This window comes from Atheta coriaria, unplaced genomic scaffold, assembly GCF_025399875.1.
Source record: "Atheta coriaria isolate IRGN ID8LTWV9N9 unplaced genomic scaffold, Caltech_Dcor_3.1 hic_scaffold_10_pilon, whole genome shotgun sequence".
NCBI classification, from domain to species: Eukaryota; Metazoa; Arthropoda; class Insecta; order Coleoptera; family Staphylinidae; genus Dalotia; species Dalotia coriaria.
The window spans coordinates 8545566-8565395 of NW_027045452.1; the positions used below are offsets into that span (position 1 = coordinate 8545566).

The 19830-nt window shown below is 31.6% G+C and overlaps 2 protein-coding genes, 1 long non-coding RNA gene and 1 other non-coding gene across 4 annotated transcripts; 3 read left to right on the forward strand and 1 right to left on the reverse strand.

Moving 5' to 3' along the window:
• Window positions 1-1766: 1766 nt before the first annotated feature.
• LOC135800928 (uncharacterized) lies at window positions 1767-7907 on the forward strand. Its single transcript, XM_065314263.1, has 5 exons — window positions 1767-2399; window positions 2463-2565; window positions 6379-6473; window positions 6809-6932; window positions 7399-7907. Exons 1-5 carry the CDS (start codon window positions 2330-2332, stop codon window positions 7505-7507), a joined length of 501 nt encoding a protein of 166 aa, XP_065170335.1. The 5' UTR covers window positions 1767-2329; the 3' UTR covers window positions 7508-7907.
• A 122-nt stretch (window positions 7908-8029) lies between these two features.
• Window positions 8030-8218, forward strand: LOC135801561 (U2 spliceosomal RNA). Its single transcript, XR_010550404.1, has one exon. It is a non-coding gene; the product is annotated as a U2 spliceosomal RNA (small nuclear RNA).
• Window positions 8219-8652: 434 nt separating this feature from the next.
• On the forward strand, window positions 8653-14215 carry LOC135800927 (prestin-like). Its single transcript, XM_065314262.1, has 14 exons — window positions 8653-8952; window positions 10493-10667; window positions 10740-10871; window positions 11029-11139; window positions 11425-11546; window positions 11616-11780; window positions 11860-11964; window positions 12023-12156; window positions 12219-12384; window positions 12749-12925; window positions 12990-13262; window positions 13456-13608; window positions 13665-13860; window positions 13931-14215. The coding sequence occupies exons 2-14, from the start codon at window positions 10520-10522 to the stop codon at window positions 14083-14085; spliced, it is 2037 nt and encodes a 678-aa protein (XP_065170334.1). The 5' UTR covers window positions 8653-8952; window positions 10493-10519; the 3' UTR covers window positions 14086-14215.
• A 3233-nt stretch (window positions 14216-17448) lies between these two features.
• LOC135801170 (uncharacterized) lies at window positions 17449-17908 on the reverse strand. Its single transcript, XR_010550319.1, has 3 exons — window positions 17868-17908; window positions 17782-17810; window positions 17449-17708 (listed from the first exon to the last, which is right to left on the reverse strand). It is a non-coding gene; the product is annotated as an uncharacterized lncRNA (long non-coding RNA).
• Between the last annotated feature and the right edge of the window lie 1922 nt (window positions 17909-19830).

A 19830-nucleotide genomic window follows, 5' to 3' on the forward strand; every position in this document is an offset into this window, starting at 1 on the left:
ATCTAAGAGATGAAATTTTCATTCTTAAGAAAAAATTGCCAAGGGGGTGTGCTTGATACTTTTTTTCGACGATTTTTGATAATTAATATCTCTTAAACTAAAAACCGTAGCAACCAACGAATTGTTGATTACGGAAGATTGGAAAATTCTCTATCAAATGGAAATTTAAAATAGGTTAATTTGATGCTGTAAAAGGTCAAAAACCGCGACTAAAAGTGCTAAAAATGGCAATTTTTCAATTTTTGACGATTTTTTTCAATTGCGAATATCTCGTATACTATAAGAGATAGAAAGGAACAAATCGCAGGGCCATCTGCGGAAAATACTGTATCAAATAAGCTAGTTAAATTTAACTTTCCCATTGGAAATCTAAGCAATGTAATTTTAAATTATTAGTAAAAATGGGCTACCGCTACCCTCATACGGTGCCCCGAACACGAGTCACATCTACCGCTACCCTCATACGGTGTCCTGAACACGAGTCACTTCTACCGCTACCCTTCTACGGTGCCCTGAACACGAGTCACTTCTAGGATCTGCTTGATACTTTTTTTCGACGATTTTTGATAACTAATATCTCTTAAACTAAAAGATATAGCAACCCACGAAATGCTGATTATGAAAGATTAGAAAATTGGTATTTATTGTTTATAATTATTATTGTTTAAATCAATTTTCGGACTTATCAATGCAATATTAATACTACTTCACCTCATACGAATTGTTGGTTGCCTACAATGAAACAACGTTCTCTTCTATAAAATACGCTCACCGTCAGGTAGGCATAATTCATGATTCAATTATGATAAACGATAATAATGCAAAAACATTGTTCAAGGATTTTTCCTGCCGTACTTTTTGCATAATTATTACTCTCAAATTAAAATATTAATCGATACTTCCTTTGCGCTGTGGTTTTCTCCATTTTCAGGCCCCTCGGCAATTGATTTATAAATAAGAGTATAAAAAAGTGGCGTGCTTGCGAGTAATGTGCGCAGAAATCACGCACACTTTGTATTTTTCCATCCTTCCATTCTTCAAACCAAATATTCATAAAAGACATAAATATATAAACAATAAAAACAATAATAACAATAAAAATATATAATTAACGTATAAATAAAATAAATAAACAAAAAACTCATTAAAATACTTTGAAAATGAGTAAAAACCAATTTAAAATAAATAATTGACTTTTTAATAGTTTAAGCTTTATAGTTTATTTATAGCATGAGTTTTTTGTGGCTAAGTGATGTGTTTGTATAAAGCTCATTGCCCTCGATTTAGTTTCAGGCTCAGTGGCACAGTAGCACAGAATAATAATTAAAAAATAGTCATCAAGATTTCATTTTTTATTTATTTACCTTAGTAAACTGTTTGACAGCTGTAAATAACAATATTAATATAAAAAGTTAACATTTATAAAGCCACAGACAATAAATTACATTAATTAGACAAAAAAATCACAGAATTTTTACAAATTTTCTTTATTTTATGGCAAAAAACTATAAAATTTCGTATATAAATAGAACATTTTACTTTTATGACATATAAAATCTTACATCATGATTTATATCAAGTTAAAACTTAAAACTAGCCTAAAACCATAAAAAAACGCATTTTATGCAACCATATTAATATGTGTTGAGTAACACGGGTTGAAAACTTATTAACAACCAAAATGCAATGATATTAAACACATGCAAGCTCATAATTTCACTTCGGGGAGTACCTAAAGCCCCAAAGTGGCTTTTACGGCTTTATCGTTAGTTCTTAGTTGATTAGCGCACCTCGCACGAATCGCACGAATCGCAAATATCGCACGAAAGCTCAATCTTGACCGCGCAGTAACTTTATTACCCTCCCACGCATATAAAACACATATATGCGGTTAGTGCTTTTCTTCCACTTGCTGTAAACACGCTCAGTTGACCACACACTGCATTCGTAACAACATCAACAATATTTAATATTCAGACAAAAGTTTAAAATAATTAAATATTTTTAATTAATTCAATGAAATTCCCGCACACCTGCATTGGTAACCGGCGCGCGTGCCGACATTAATAGTTTAAAAATAAAATCGGCTCGGGCATAGCTCGCGCGATGCGTGAGAAGCGTCGCGCCGCCGCCGCCGCCGACGGTGTGTCGTTCGCCAGCCGCCGGCGATTCAAACAATCGTAAAATAATACGAATAAATTGATACGGACAGTGTGTTGACAGGTGACAAATTTAAAACGTTTAAATTCAGTGATTCGAACATGTGTTAATCATTACTTCACCAGCGTTGTATAAATATTGTGAACATTAATTATTTCAAGTAATAATAATGAGTTCAATTAGATTTTTAATTATCTGTGTCACATTCTGTGCGTTATTTGTTCCTTACTTATGTTTAGGTTCGTATTATTGGAATTTTTTAAATTAAATTTGTTTGTAATTGTGTTTTTTATTGTTTTTAGTGAGTAGTTGGGGAGAATTTTGTAATTTTACTGCGGAATGTGATGATCATCGATTGATTTGTACGCCGGATCATGAAAATATTACAAGATGTACTTGTGACAGGTAGATAACCTAGAATTTTAAGTAACATAACCTTATTTATACTAAAAATTAGGTTTTTAATTATTTTTACATTAAAATTGAGTCAAAATAAGTTGTATATGTTAATAATTGGTTGTGAAACTGAACCTAACCTATAATTTAATGAAACATAACCTAATTTTTACTAAAAAGAGGTTTTTAATGCTTTTTACATCAAATTAAAGCCAAAATAAGTTATATACGTTAATAATTGAATATAAAACTTAACCTAACCTATATTTTAATAGAACTTAACCTAATTTTTACCAAAATACAGGTTATGAATGTTTTTACATCGAAATTACTTCAAAATAATTTGTATAACTTAATGGTTGATTGTGAAACAAGTGAAAACAAAGGCCTATCTGTTTTAAATGTAAAATTTACGTTTTTCGCAATTTGTGAGTTTCTTGAGGCACGGTGCCATGAAAAACACAAGCGCCATGACGGAAAGACACTAATGAGCCGTTTATTCATCAGAAAAGTCAGCCGCAAAGCTTTCACGCTCTGCTGTAGTATAAACAATTGAGTTAATGGATATTTCAAGTGATAATCATACTATATAATAGTTTTTCTAAGAAAAACGACGAAAAATCACGATATAAATACGTTATTTTAACTTTTTATTGGATTATTGCATAACACAGTATAATTTGCAGTATTTACAGATTAATCTATTATTATTTTAGCAAATGCAACGTGTCAGATGTCAAAATACATCGGGGAACATCACTAGAAATGTTTATTTATCTAAAACTTGATGATTCTGCGAATATTTTATTGAGTTTACATTAATTTTTGTATGCAACCCAAAATACACGTAATTTTTATTTGACAACTCGTGATATACAACCAGCATAACCTATTTTTATGTCTAACCTCATAATCTTTATACATCTACTTCTATATTTATGTAAATTAGCGGTTGTTAAAACAGGCAGTAATAGTTTTATGTTTATTGTTTGTTGTTTTGTAGTTTAGAGAGTCTTAGGAAAGCTGCCATGTCATAGTTATTCGGCGTGGCGTCTCGTCGTCGCATTGTGATTTACGCGTTGTTTTGGCACACGTTGTAATGTTCATAATTAATCAAATATTCATACAGTTGCTGTGGGTTTACGCTGGGCTGTCTCAGAAGACATTCGAACAATTCAGACGGACGCCAAGATGAAAAAACGTAAAATGCAAAAAAAGATTAAATCTGTGTTTAAATTTAGTGACTAGGGGAGAGTAGGGTAATGGGAGTCAGCGGGTAATGGGAGTCACCCATATATCCACGAAACAATAGTTACGAGTACCGCGTAAACGGCGTTCCTACCTCCGTTCTGGCCCCCCAGTGCCACCCCCAAAAAATCATGCAAATCGGTGCGTGTATCATTGAGATACGCCAATATTTTATTTTTGAGCTCCGCTGATCTAATTTTACGTCCACGCAAATTAGAAAATAAGTGTCGAATATCTTGCAATATTCGAATGAAACTTTTATATAGTCTTAGTTAAACATTCAAAATCGTGATGTGCAGTTCAGATTACATTAATGTTTTGAAGAAATATATTTTTTTTTTTTCACAATAGTGCAATTGTGGGCAATGGGAGTCATGCGACTCCCAATGGACGTTTTTGTCTTTAGTCCGCTCTAAATGGCCTATAAAAAGCAATGTGACTTATTTTTCAATTGCCTTCATGCAGAAACGATACTGCAGGAAAGTAACAAAACTTATGATTCCTATATTGGCACTGATGACTTATGCCAGGGCGATGGATGAAGATTTGGAAAACTGATGTCTAATGTGCAACGATTAAAAAAAAAACAATTAAATGTGGTTCATAGCACTTCATTTGGGCTATGGGCTCATGTGAAATGCACTGGGTGAGACTTTGCGGAATATTATGTCTGCGATATCTGCTAGATTTCGTTTGATTCCGATTGTCCCCAGGGTGACCACCATTACCCGCATGTCGGTGTAATGGGAGTCAAATCTGTTTTTTTTTTAAACTTTAATAATATCCAAAATTGATTGTCAAAGTGACTGAAAATTATTTCAAATAATAGGTATTTAAGTAAACAATGCTTATAAGCGATTGCAATAAGTATTTTGTTTATAATTTAAATTATATTTGAGTTTTCCCTTAAGTGACCCCCATTACCCTCTTTTACCCTACATAGTAACGAATAAATTTAGTAATAAATTAGATTATAAATAGTTTAATCTATATTAATCTTGTTCTAAATCTGAATTTTAACAGTTATATACAGAGTACTACAAAATTTGTATAGTATTTTGAGGTTAGGTATTGGAAAATGTGGTTAAGGAGTCTTTTAACCTAAAAATTTATGTTTTTTTTGTTTTTAAACACAATATTCTATATTTTTTCTTTTATCAATGAAATATAAATAAAAGGTTGATTCAATAGAAACTGTGGGTTGCCTGCCATGAAATATTTGGTTAGTAACTGTCATAACCTATAAATTTAAAAGATATAGCGTGTTTTAATTTAATGTTGATGGTTTTACGCGTTTTATGTTACCGCCAAATGTTGTGCAACTAAGAATTTATGCAGTGAAAAGATCAATCGTATCACATGTTGCATACAGCTCCCAATTGCATAAATTCTGCCTTTTTTATAAATTATATCTCACATAACTTTTCATAATTTACATAAATATATATGTGGTTAGATAAAAAATGAGGTTAAACAGAAAATTAGTTATACTGGTTATATATCTCACGTGTGTAAGTAAAAATTGTGTGTATTTTGGGTTGCATATAAAAATTAATGTAAACTCAATGAAATATTCGTAGAATCAACAAGTTTTAGATAAATAAACATTTCCTGCGATGTTTTGCGGTGTATTTTCACCTCTAACACGTTGCAATTGCATAAAATAAATAAATTTTCTCTTATTATAGGTTAGATCTCACAAAATGTATAAATTGACACATTAAACATTCATAACCTCACTTGAAAGTCTTCTAACCTTAAAATTTCTATGCTTGGCATTTAAATAAACATGCACAAACACTAGAAAAACATTTTAAGAAACTATAATGAGAATATCATACGCGATGATGCACATGATATATTTCTGGAGTCCTGGTATAAATAAGCCAAGATGTAGATTCTAGATACACCGAAATATTTCGCGTCGCGGTATTTTACCGGCGCTCTTAATTTATCATCACCTCTTTGACACACACTTTGTACGTCTTGCACAAATTGCACGTCTAATTTATTATTCACAATACAAAAATAAACCGCACCGACATAATTCGTCAAATTATGATAAAGTGAAGTGAATTTCGAGGTTAGCACTTATCACATCATGCAACCTAACCTTATCTTGCATCTTACAACAATATTTTCTGTTTTGAAAGGGATTTTTTCTGCTTAGTCATAAGAAAACCCACTGAAATTCATCGTAAACACATTTATCATGATTTCCGTTGACGAAATAATTTGCAAATACTAAAAATAAAAAAAAAATAACTGAAATCAATGTTACTCATGTTAATATCAATAAATTTCAATGATTATCACAAATACTTCAAATATTTAGGTAAGAATATCGCTGATATTGTGTAACAATACAAATATAACTAATCGGCGTGACTGTGGCTGTCAAGGTCACGCGTTAATTAATTGCACTTGATATTAAATATTTACTCAGCGTGTATTACAGCATACGAACGTGCTTCACACTCTGAAATACTCTTATAACTTACAAATGTAACACAGTGTTGTTGTTTTATCAACAAGTATTAAGTTTTAAGTGTGAAAGTGTTTGTTTTGTTTAAGATTTCATGAATGGCAAGGTCATCGGAATGGCTGCGTGCAGATGTATGACGCGCCGACGATTCTCAACATGACCATGACTTCAATTGATAACAAAGGTTGAAAATTAGTTCATATATTAAGTATCAAGTGCGCTAAGTGGCACTTTTCTACTTCCACTGAATTTCTGCGTTTTATTTTTGATTTTGAAGTTTTTATTATAAAATTTTGAACTTTTTTTGCACATTACTGCGAAATGTAAGGTTATAAACACATGGGAGTTCGCGCATGCGCTCGAAATCATGGCTAAAGTACTTTAGTCACGGCTTTGGGCGTCCGTGATTAAAATATCACTTTTTTTGCTTAAAAACCATGGAAAAAGTGGCAATTTAAAAGTGGAAGTAGAAAAAAACATTAAAAAAATTAAATAATTATGTTTCATGTGTTAATTAAGGTGAATTGGAGAAGAATACAGTCCTGGTCTTCACCGGACAGAAAATCGCCGGGTTTTTCGTGATGACTGTCGCATTACTGTGTCCATTTGCAGTGATAATTCATTGTTTTCACATGCGAAGAAAGTAAGTAGTGTATATTGAGTTGCCTACCTTTTATGTCATTTTTATAATCCTTGAAACTACCGTTAAATGTCATTTTAATATTATGCCTATTGCCTATGCAAATCAGTTTGAAAAAATAATAAGCACGTTAAAGAAATAAGTTTAAAAGCAAAGATTAAATATTGATTAGATTTTACTTGTTCGTTAGTACCCACTGAGTTATTTTATGTTTATAGTTTTAACCGCAGTGAATAACGAGCGTATTGCATGGAATTAATTTAAAACAAAAATTAACTCAAGTGTGATTATAGATTAGGCGCGGTTCGCGAAACAATTTGCACTTTACTTCAACGACGTTGACGTTGTGGCGTGAACTTAACCTTAATTATCAACTAGTAGTTGTTATATTTTATGTCAAGTTCTTAAAATAGAAATATTGATACGAGTTTTTTTTACCTTAAGGTAATTTTATTTATTTGTTTTGCAGAGACAGAGCGTTGAAACGCGAAGTGAAAGAAATCAAAGAGCGCGTTGATAAAAAGAAAAGAGATTCGTCAACGAGAAGATCACAACAGGCTTATGTCAGCTTAGCATAAATTAATTTTACACAAAGATAGGTACAGTGTAGCCTCTTGATAACGATTTAATGTTTTTAGTTAAAAATTGTACGTTTTACGAATTATTTCAACAGAAAAATTTGATTTTTATAGATTTTTTGCAAGTTATGCAACTTCTTTTGCATAAAAATCTGTAAAAAATTATATTGCATTGATAGAAGTTAGAAAACTGATTTATTATTAATTTTAAACAATAAACAGCTATTTTGTTGTATATTATTGATTTAATTTCGATTTATATATCAAAATTCAAAGTTTTCTGCCAGGAAATAACGAAAATATGCAGAAATAAGTAATATTTACATAGTGAATGTAAATTCTTGCCTGTGGAAATATTGTTGTAAATTTATAACAATAAAACTTGTATTTACACCTGGGAGACAGTTTGCACAGGTAAATTTGAATGTTTTCATAGTTTCCTAACAGGGGTCGGTAAAAGAAGTTCTCTTGCAATAAAATCGATCTACCTGCGTAAAAGGTAAGGGTAAACCACTTTCAGGTATCGCTTCTCGGCTCCGGCTAAGATCAAAGTGTAGTATCTGTTCTTATCAGCTTAATATCTGATACGACCCGCATGCGGGTCCAGTATATTAAACTGATTTTTGGACATGGATGGGAGTTAGGGGCTTGCTCCACTCACATCACGGGTTGGCCCGGTATTGCAGTACCTCCGGGATCGGCCCACATTTAATCACATATAAAAATAATACTAGTTTTATTGAAACTTTATTGGTAACTCAATTACTACTGAGGTTTTCGTTAAATTGATGCATCTCTGTATTAATTTTTGAGTCTAATGTTGGACTTGTGGTATACACGCCGAACATAGGACTAGTAATGTAATTTTTATAACCATGTTGAAAATGTCGCTTTTTTACTAAGTTTATCGTTAAATCGAGGCTACACAAAGTATTTTATTAAATTATTAAGCAATTGGAAGTAAATTTTCTATTCACGAACTCCGCATGTGTTTGTACTGCTTCCCTACGCGTTTAAACACAACCCAATAAATTTGTCAACCCGAAATCAGCAAAAACGTAATCATCATATCAATATTTGCACAACAAAAAGCAACGAATAAATCACAAAAAATTCATCACTTATATAAAAAATTCATTTCGAACCACACGTGTGTGCGTTACAATATTGTGCAAGTGAAAGAAAAATGTGTGGAAAATTTGCATGTTTGATGTTCCGTTAGAAATGTGCACGAATTTCCCGCATATCAAAGTGTTGAATGTTATCTTAAACACACAGCGCCCAAAAAACACACCGGAGTGAACCAGAAAACACGTTTAACACACCTTGATTAAGTGCAGTTGCTTAGTGCTGTGCCAAATATAATAAAATATAAACTAAAAAATTAAAGAAAACAAAAAGTAAGGTTAGAATGTAAAAGCAAGATATTTACAAGTTTAAATTACGTAAGTATGTTGTTATTTTATTATTATGTGTTGTTTAGCGCTTGCAATCTCACCTTTAACGCTGATTAAGATAGTAATTGAGTTGAATGCATGTGAGGATGTGAGTCAAGAGCAGAGAATTGCCCGTCCATAAAATATAGGTTAATAACATGGCGTCAATGGACGGCCATTTGCATTCGAGCGTGATAATGAAGTAATCATCAAGATAAATTAATCTTAAGACATATCACCTTGTTGTTGTTATGAATATTCACCAAACAGTCACAGTACAAGTAGTTATTAGTTGTGTTTCATGACTTAAGTGACTTAAGTCTGCTTTAAATTAAATTTCAACCCAGAAAAATTAAAAATCTTAAATTTTTTGATTTGTGTGTTAACCATGTGTGTATTGTACAAGTAATTATTAATTGTGGTTTTGATTTTAAGTGACTTAAGTCGTGTTTATGAGAAAATTAGATTTAAACGCGAAAAACATGAAAATCTTTAAAATTTAGTGACTTAAGTATGAACTACGTGTGTACAAATATTGAACAAGTAGTTATTAATTATTTTTAATGACTTAAGTCACTTAAATCGTGTTTAAATCAAATTTCAACGCAAAAACTCATCAAAACTTAAATTTTTGGGACTTAAACAGTTACCACGTGTGTACTATACAAGTAGTGATTAATTTAATTTCACATCGTAAGTGACTTAAGTCGTGTTTACGAAAAAAAACAAATTTTAACCCGAAAAACTCAAAAATCTTTAAAATTTTGTGATTTAAGTGTGAACTACGTGTGATTATGTATTGTACAAGTAGTTATTAATTATGATTCCGGTCATAAGTGACTTAAGTCGTGTCTAAATCAAATTTCAACACAAAAAATCGCCAAAACTTAAATTTTTGTGACTTAAACAGTTACCACGTGTGTACTGTAAAGTGGTTATTAATTTTATTTCACATCGTAAGTGACTTAAGTCATGTTTACAAAAAAATCAAATTTTAACCCAAAAAAACTCAAAAATCTTTAAAATTTAGTGACTTAAGTAGTAACCACGTGTTTACAAGTATTCAACAAATAGTTATTAGTTGTATCTCAGACTTTAAGTGACTTAAGTTGTGTTTAAACGTGAAAAAAACTTAAAAATTGCAAATCTAAACATTTAGTGATTTAAGTACAAACCACGTGTGTATTGTATAATTTGTAAGTGCACTCGACTTGGAATTACCTTCGATTTGTCTTGTTATCACTGAATGATGCTCAATGATTGCTCAACGTTGTCAATGTTCCACCATATTGTATCTGTGCACTCACTAATATCCAATTGAACAGTAGAATGATTGTTGATTGTACTTAATGCGATTGTTACAAAAGTTACAAATATCAAAGTCGAACAAATATAACAAATTGATAATGCGGCCAATTCTGAGTGCGATAAACGATTAATGACAATCGATCCACTTCGATAATATAATTAACAGGCGCACAGGCAGACAGATTTCGATTCAGTTGCTGTGAACGCCTGCAAACACAACGTGCATGGTTATTGGTTTTAGATTTTAAGTCATTTCAATAAAAAAAAGATGGACGGGTTGCATTTGAGTGAGAATCAAAATGGCGGCGTGGAGAAGAAGGAAAATCCACTGGCGAATATTAAGATTGATCGACCGCTGTACGAACATAAAGAATTAAGGGAAAACTATAACTATGAAGAGAAAGCGAGGAAAAAATGTAAGTTTTTTTATAATTGGTATGATTTAAGGTTATGTAGCATAACATTTTGTGTTTTTTGTTTTTGTTTAGGTGAAGTAGGGTTAGGGTTTATAAAGGGTGTGTTGCCGATCATTGATTGGTTGCCACAGTACAACTGGAAGGCAGAATTCACTCCGGATGTGATTGCGGGTGTTACAGTCGCCATTATGCATATTTCACAAGGTAAAATATTAAATTTTTCATTAGCAAAGTAAATAAGTGGTGTAAATGAAGTTGCATACCTTAAAAATACAATTAAATCATTTTTTCTTAAAAAATTTTAATTTTTAAGTCTTAAAAGTGTTTAATTTGTTTATATTAATATTTATTTTATATTTAGGAATGGCATATGGTTTATTGGCACAAGTTCCACCCGTCGTGGGCATCTACACGGCGTTTTTTCCTGTTATAGTTTATATTTTTTTCGGAATGGCCAAACACAACTCAATGGGTAAGTGATACATTTAATAAAAACTGATTATCTTATCGATGGAAAAAAACAATAAAGGTGTTGACACTTGAAATGACACAAAAATCTAAACGCTAAGCGGAAATGTGTGAAATTACTCAGAATGCAAAGTCTGAACGTTTAATATGTCATAAACACTTGAACTAAATTTGAAAAAACAAAAACAACTCAAAATAAATATTTAAGCAACCATCACACCATTAATTACAATTCGTTACGGATAGGATAAATTATTTTTGGTAATAACCGTGAATTTGATATTTTTAGGCACTTTTGCTGTGACATGTCTTATGGTCGGTGTGGTAATCAACGACAACTGTGATGACACCGATAATGATTGTAAAATACGAGTTGGATCGTCTGTTTGTCTCGTCACGGGTGTTTTTCAGGTATATAATCAATTATCTCTCAAAAAATGTCGCGCAAAATGATAAAAATTAATTTTTTGCATTTTTTAGTTAATAATGTACATATTTCGACTTGGGATTGTGAGTACATTGTTATCAGAGACACTGGTTTCCGGTTTTACAACCGGGGCAGCAGTACATGTGCTCGTATCACAGATCAAAGACGTTTTGGGTGTTAAACCTGATAAAGAAGAGAGTATCTTTGGAAATATTTATGTAAGTGTTAATAAAGTTGCCTAGCATCACATAGTATAACATTATAAAACAAAACATTATAAATTTTTTTAATTTTTAGACTTTAATCAGTATTGCTGAACATATTAGTGATTTTAACTACATGGCATTCATTATTTCCGTTCTTACCATGATTGTGTCTATAGCCAACAATGAATACTTAAAAGTAAGTCATAAAAATCATGAAAAACATGTAAAAATGTTTAATTTGATTTAATTTTCAGCCAAAATTAGCAAAAAAATGTCCGATTCCTTTCCCATTGGAACTGGTGCTTGTTTTAGTGGGTACAGGGTGTTCATATGGATTTGACCTTGCTAAAGAATACAAAATCACCGTTGTTGGAGAAATACCCAGCGGGTACGTCAAATACAGTCATATTATTCAAATAAATTGTTGTTATTTACTATTTATTTATTTAGATTACCACCACCGAGTGTTCCACCAATTGAAGACCTCATTTCCGGTATCTGGGTGCAGTGTATAATGATTGCTGTTGTTTCCTATGCCATTTCATTGTCAATGGGTTTAATTTTCGCACAGAAATACAATTATGAAGTGGATGCTAATCAGGAATTATTAGCGCAGGTAAAAAACTTAATTATTACCAACTATATCTTTATTTTATTCATAAAATTCGCAATTATATTTTAAAAAAATTAAAAATGCTCGTAATGCACGTCAAGCGCCATCTGAGATTGAATTATTTAACTAAAACTACAATTAATACACTTTAATATTAATTTTTAATATTTTATTAGTTATTCTGCAATTTTTTAATAAATTTTTGATAAATAATTCTTTATAATACTCATAAGATTATGTCAACCAAATTTCATGAAGATTTATTGAGAAGTTTTCGCTTGAAAGCGTAACAAACAAACTTTTATAATATAAAACCAAATTATCACTGAAATTAACTGAAATATTAACCACAATTACAATTTTTCAGGGTTTGGGTAATCTGGTTGGATCATTCTTCAGCTGTATCACATTTGCGGCTTCCTTATCACGCAGCTCCATCCAGGCCAATGCGGGTTGTAAATCCAACATTACCTCGGCAGTTTCCTGCTCTATTCTGTTCATTATCCTCATGTGGGTCGGGCCGTACTTTGAACAACTTCCAAAAGTATAAAAATCTACTCATTTTCTTTTATTTTATCAACAAATAAATAATTTATTGTTTATTTTAGGCTATTCTAGCTGGAATAATCGTAGTGGCTCTTAAAGGTCTTCTTTTCCAAATGAAGGACCTACCGAAGTTCTGGTATCTGAATAAACTCGACGGTATTGTGTGGGTGGGCACATTTTTAGCTGTTACTTTCGTCAGCATTGATATTGGTCTGGGCGTTGGTATCGTCATGTCATTAGCGGTTATTCTTATCAGAGGAATTAAGCCTTATGCTTGTTTACTCGGAAATGTGCCTGGGACTGAGTTGTATTTGGATATTAAACGTTATAAAGGTGTAAGTAGTGCAAAAATCATAAAAAACTTCAATTTCTACAAAATGCAACCCAAAAAACACTCAATTTGTTCTTTTAAACACTTGATATACAACCAGCATAACTATTTTCATGTCCAACCATAATTATTATTTATTCACATCAATGTTTATTGAATTTTGTTGTTAAACCAGACTAAAAACTTTTTTTTTTAAGGCTGAAGAAATTCCTGAGATTAAAATCTTCCATTATCAAGGCAGTATTAATTTTGCATCGAAAGCAATGTTCCGTGCGGCATTATACGAAAAAACAGGCGTGAATCCAGCTGAAGAGCTGAAAATTAAACGAAAATTGGAGAAATTAGTTGCAGTAATAAAAATTATTAAAATTTTTATCAAAAAATAACTTAAAATATAATTTTTTAGGATTCTGCGCAATATGGGTCAACCACAGACTTAATGCACCGCAAGAAAAATAAAAGCAAACCAACTGAAGTGAAATGTATCATCTACGACTTCACAGCTTTGAGTTATATTGATCCTTCAGGTATTATTATGATGAAAACTTTGTCTTTGGAGTATAAAAAGTTGAATATTCCGATTTATATCGCTGGATGCTCAGGTAAATGATAAATTATTCATTGTTTTTTTTATTTATTGATGAAAATTAATTAATTTTTGTGTGTTTATAGAACCTGTGTATGAAACAATGGTAAAATGTGATTTGCTGGATGAAAAGAAAGAGTTTTATAAGATTTTTGTCACGCTTCACGACGCTGTGCAGTTCGCGACGAAAAAGAACACTCAGAATGATCAGGATAGTATGACGATAGCAACAATATTCTAAGTTAAACAATAAATAAATTTATTGATGGATAAATTGATAATTTAGGTAATTTTGCTTAAGTATCTAGGAATTATTGTAAATATGTAATATTTTACTTAATATTAGAGTAAATTAAATTATTTTAATTAAATATCTTTAAATCTTTATTAATTTAATTTGAATTTGACTGAATTACAAATGAAAATAAGCTAGATATTGTTAAAACAAATAATTCACACATTTTTATGCTTTTTTTCCTTTTCATTGCATTTTACGATTCAATTTTGACTAAAATATTGTTTATTCTTCATTGAAGGAGTATAAACAATTGAATTAACGAATATTTCAAGTGTTAAACATAATATTACATAGTTTTTCTAAGAAACAAGGCAAGAATCAAGATATAAATACGTTATTTTAACTTTTCATTGAATTATTACATAATACAGTATTAATTTCAGTATTTATAGATTAATCTGTTATTATTTTAACAAATGCAACTTGTCAGATGTCAAAATACATCGTAGAACATCCCAAGGAATGTTTATTTATCTAAAACTTGATATTTTTGCGATTATTTAATTGATATCACATTATTTTCTATATGCAACCCAAAATACACTAAATTTTTACTTGCATACGCATGATATACAACCAGCATAACACTTTTCATGTCAAACCACAATAATTATCAATTTACATCAATATTTACGCAAATTTTATTGTTAAACCAGACAATATTAATTTTATTTTTATTGTTTACATTAAAATTGACAGAAATTCAGATGTAGAACATCTAGACATTATGAACACAAGTAATTTACACATTTTCTTCTTTTCATTCATTCCATTCTTCTAACTGCATTTTATGTTTCAATTTTAGCTAGTATATCAGATTCTCGATAGAGATGCAACTCGGATTCATCATCCATTGTTATCATGGTGCCACCATACTTCGATAACAACACCTCGTCGCCCACACGCACGGCTGGTTTAATATGTGCGCCGGCATTCGTCCTCTGGCCGGGCCCAATCGCCACCACGGTTCCGACTATCACAGGTTGGACGGCTTTATCAGGCAGCACAATTCCTCCGGTGGTTTGCTTCAATGCATCAGCTTTCTTCACGAGGATGCGGTCCATCAACGGCAGCAGGCGCTTGATAGCGGCGTTCACAATTGGCGCTGCCATTTGGAATTTAAATTTGTATTTATTAGAAAGAAGAAACCGTTTTAATCACGACTGACGTTTGGTTTTTAACTGATTTGTGGGATTTTATATTGATTTGTTTGATAGACGCTTACTTTCATTGGTTTTTTGTTTAATTTTACTGATTTGTTTGTTTTTTATAAACAAAAGTTGGATATTTGATTGGAAATCGTTTTAATTGTTTGTATGTCGTGTATGAGTTGAATTTATACTAATTTTAGACATTGTAGCATGAATATTTACTTGATTAACTGAATAAATGTAAAGTAATGATTAATTTTATGTAATAACGGTGCAAATGTCACAAGAAAAAGAAAAACATTGAAATTCTATTAATTTTGTGATTTTTTCACCTTTCTTACAGAATATCTTAAAATATTAAAATATTTGTAACATTTTGTATTAAATTGATTGATAGACGCTTACTTTCATTGACTTTTCTTATGTTGTAACTGATTGGTTTGTTTTTCTAAACAAAACATACTGCTTTGCTTTGAAATCGTTTCAGTTTGTGTGTTGTGTATGAGATGAATTTATACTAATTTTATACATTGTAGCATGAATGCTTTCTTGTTTAACTGAATAAATGCCAAGTATTCATTAATTTTCTGTGTTTCTCTATTTCTTTCTTGATGCTTTCTATCAATTTCAGTTTACTAGGTAGTAAAAGGTGTAAATCTTAGTTGTAAGTCGGTTTATACCTGTTTACCTGCTTAACTTTAGCCGCTCACCCTCCTTTTATCACCATAAGGGTCTAATATAAGGGTGAGTTACAACTTGTGGCACGCCTTCTGCTCCCCTATTTAGTTGTGGTGTTGTGTAGCAGTACAATGGCTTTGTGTTAGCATTCAACCAATGAAGACACTTGAATAAGCTGGATTAGAGATAATAAAGACATCCGTCCGTTTATACTTATATACCACACTATTTACAGAGCAAACATACTGAAATAGACTCTATGATCACCTTTTATAAGGTTTTATAAGGTTATTATGATATTTGTCTAAGCATTACACTTTTTCCAGGTATACAGTGATGAATTCACACTTGTTGTGTGTTTGTTACTTGTTTTGCTTATAATTTCTTTAATTTTGATCCAATCTGAACAAATTTCATGTTAGATGAAAGAAAAATAACTTGGCTTTAAGATTTTGCTCCTCTAAATCTTTTTGTTTAATGCTACTGGTGAATGAAACTCATTGAAATGTTTATTTGATGAGAGTGATGACAAATTTTTGTTTATACTGCTTCTGTTTCTTGTTTTGTCCATAACTTTATTAATTTTCCTCCAAATTAAACAAATTTTATGTCAAATGAAAAAGAATTAAATTATCATGAAGATTTTGTTCTTGTAAGACATCCTATTCAATCCTAATACGACCAGACTACCATTGAAATGTCTGCTTGATGTGGATAATGACAAATTTTATAATTTTTTGTTTTTGTTTCTTCTTCTGCCTATAACTTTGTTAATTTTCATCCAAATTAAACAAATTTCATATCAAATGAAAGCTAATTAAACAGTCTTGAAGCTTTTGTTGTCATAAACTCATATATTCATTCCTCCTGTTCTCAGTTTCTGATTAACTTGCTGACCCTGCTGTGATCACTGCTCTGCAAGTTAACTTCCAGCACCACCTCAGTTTAAGCACAACATATCAACTCATTTGTCTTATAAAACATGTCTATAGCAGTAATCGGACCTGCTGATTATCTGTCTGCAATCAGAATTCCAAAATTCCTTCTCATTCCAAAGTTATCACCAATAATATGTAACATCTCTAAGCTGACCTAATCAAATACCACATTCCACTAATTTTCTGCAAAAACAAATAAAATTAATTAAGAATCACTTGGAACTACAACTACAGAAGTACCTAGTCTAGACTAACAAGCTGCTGCAGTCAGAATTGTAAATTTCTCTCTCCTTTCATTGTTATCATCTCCAATAGGAACACCAGCTGGTTTGCTTGACCAGTCCAGTTAGATTTCCAACACACAAACAAAACATAACAACCTGTAGCATGTAAAATCATGTTTATTATAAACAATATCACATTGTCAAGGAACACAAGAAGATTTGTTTCAATGTATACAGACTTAGACTACACTACACTAATAGACTACACTAATAAATACCTATATAATTTTTTGCTTTTGTTTCTTCTTCTGCCCATAACTTTGTTAATTTTCATCCAAATTAAACAAACTTTATACCAAATAAAAAAGAATTAAACAGGCTTGAAGAGGCTTCTGTTGTCATAAACTCATATATTCATTTCCACTGTTCGCAGACTTTGATTTACTTGCTAATCCTGCTATGATTCCTGCTCAGCCAGTTAACTTCAAGCACCACCTCTGTTTAAGCATAAAATATCCACTCATCTCACTTATAAAACATGTTTATAGCAGTAATCGGACCTGCTGATTATCTGTCTGCAATCAGAATTCCAAAATTCCTTCTCATTCCAAAGTTATCACCAAAAATATGTAACATCTCTAAACTGACCTAACCAATTAATCCATTCCACTAATTATCTGCAAAAACAAATAAAAGTAATTATGAATCACTCAAAACTACATCTACAGAAGTACCTAGTCTAGACTAACAAGCTGCAGCAGTCAGAATTGTAAATTTCTCTCTCCTTTTATTGTAATCACCTCCAATAGGAACACCAGCTGGTTTGCTTGACCAGTCCAGTTGGATTTCCAACACACAAACAAAGATAACAACCTGTAGCATGTAAAATCATGTTTATTATAAACAATAACACATTGTCAAGGAACACAAGAAGTTTTATTTCAATGTATACAGATTTACACTAATAAATATACATTTTAATTGACATTTTAACTGTTCATCAATGTAAACACTTTAGAAAAAGTATGAAATCGTTTATACTCTAATCCATTGCAGGGAAACCTTCATTAACAATTCCTAATCCATCCTAGAACATTTCCCAGGTGAAATTACATCCAACAGAACAGGAAAACTGAAACAATGCACTTGATAACCTTTCATTCGATGAACCTGAACATGACTGAACAGGCTTTTCATATACACACCATAAAAATCCCAACAAATGCACTGAGCACTTAGCCAATGTTATAAACAATAAATCCCAGTTGTGTTTGGCTTGCCAGCATTTGAAATAAACTTCCAGGGGGCCTCAAACAGGTGGTTGATGTTGGTTTTGGTACATGATGTGTTTTCATGTTGATCACAGCATCCACAAAACGTATCACAACTCCAAAGATATCGAAATCTATAGTTTATGAGCTGTCTTGTCGATTGCCGCAGGTGTGATGGCATTTTATTCAACAGGAAAGACGTAATTTTCCTGCAAACTCAATGTTTACACTTGATATTTACAAACGCGTGAAAAACTATTAATTAAAGCGATTTACGAAGTGATAACAGTTTCTGGGGTGTAATCGGACCCAAGGAACACGATGCCGTGGTCAGATTTTGGTTCTGATGTGCGGTTGAAGAGAAATTCACAAAAATATCAATTGACAGCATGTGATTTTCTTCGGTTGACGACTCGTGACCGACTGAAACTTTCGTGGTGAATTACTCCCAAACCCCTCCACTAAACGACTCGTGTTAGGCACCGTTGAAAAGAGCGCGCGATGCCCTACACGTTGATACCACTCACGATGAATTTCGTTAATTTTTCTCTAATTGGATTTGTGCTCCATAAGAGCCCTTGTAATTTTGGGGTTATTTTTAAAAATTAATTGTGGCTGATTTACGGGGTTAATAAAGGAAAAAAGGGTATGATAATTCCTAGTTTTATTTCTAGAATGTTTCTGTAAAGTTAGAATGATTAGAAACGATCTAAATCAAAATTTTTTAAAATCTGTTTTTGAAAATTTTTACCCCCACCTCCACTCCACCTCGGAATCTATAAATAGAGAGCGCCCAACGGCCATGTTTCATTCAGTTTTTGAGATTCGTTGGGTGCGTGTCGTTGGTGTCGCCGTTTTTGGCGCTGCTGGCGTTTTTGTGAACTAAAGTAGAGTCGCTTTTTGCGCAAGTTTGCTTTTTGACAAGATGTCAAATGTCATAGAGTTAAAAAGAAGCCATCTTGACTGCTAACGTAAACAAGTGAACTTACTTCAAGTAACTGTGTGCATTGAAATCAATTGGTAAGCACAAACAATTGAATTATTTAATAATAACTATTTATTTAATAATACAGGAACATAATTAATTATTTTCTTTGATTTTTTTAGAATGCTTCTGCACAATAACAACCGACCAGCACTTGAGAAAGCCACATCTCAATCCAAATATCAACAAATAACTCATTTTAAGAGCGGTGTACACTGAAATAAATCGGTAAGTATTAGAAATACAGTAAAATAATTAAAAAATAACTTTTCAAGAAATATAAACGTGCATAATTAATTTTTTTGTTTTAATTTGTTTTTAGATTTTTTATGATTCATATTAATTGAAGCTTAATGAAGAATTAACTTAAACTAAAATGGTGGTCACTCAACTAAATCCGTAAGTATAAACAACTAAATAAATTAATAATAACTCATCAAG

Excerpts from the sequence above, each read along its gene's own strand:
- LOC135800928 (XM_065314263.1), top strand. The coding sequence starts at position 2,330 with ATGAGTTCAATTAGATTTTTAATTATCTGTGTCACATTCTGTGCGTTA. Across the intron at positions 6,474-6,808 it reads GACTTCAATTGATAACAAAG|GTGAATTGGAGAAGAATACA; the intron begins GTTGAAAATTAG and ends GTGTTAATTAAG. Across the intron at positions 6,933-7,398 it reads TGTTTTCACATGCGAAGAAA|AGACAGAGCGTTGAAACGCG; the intron begins GTAAGTAGTGTA and ends TTTGTTTTGCAG.
- LOC135800927 (XM_065314262.1), top strand. The coding sequence starts at position 10,520 with ATGGACGGGTTGCATTTGAGTGAGAATCAAAATGGCGGCGTGGAGAAG. Across the intron at positions 11,547-11,615 it reads TCGTCACGGGTGTTTTTCAG|TTAATAATGTACATATTTCG; the intron begins GTATATAATCAA and ends TGCATTTTTTAG. Across the intron at positions 11,965-12,022 it reads CCAACAATGAATACTTAAAA|CCAAAATTAGCAAAAAAATG; the intron begins GTAAGTCATAAA and ends TTTAATTTTCAG.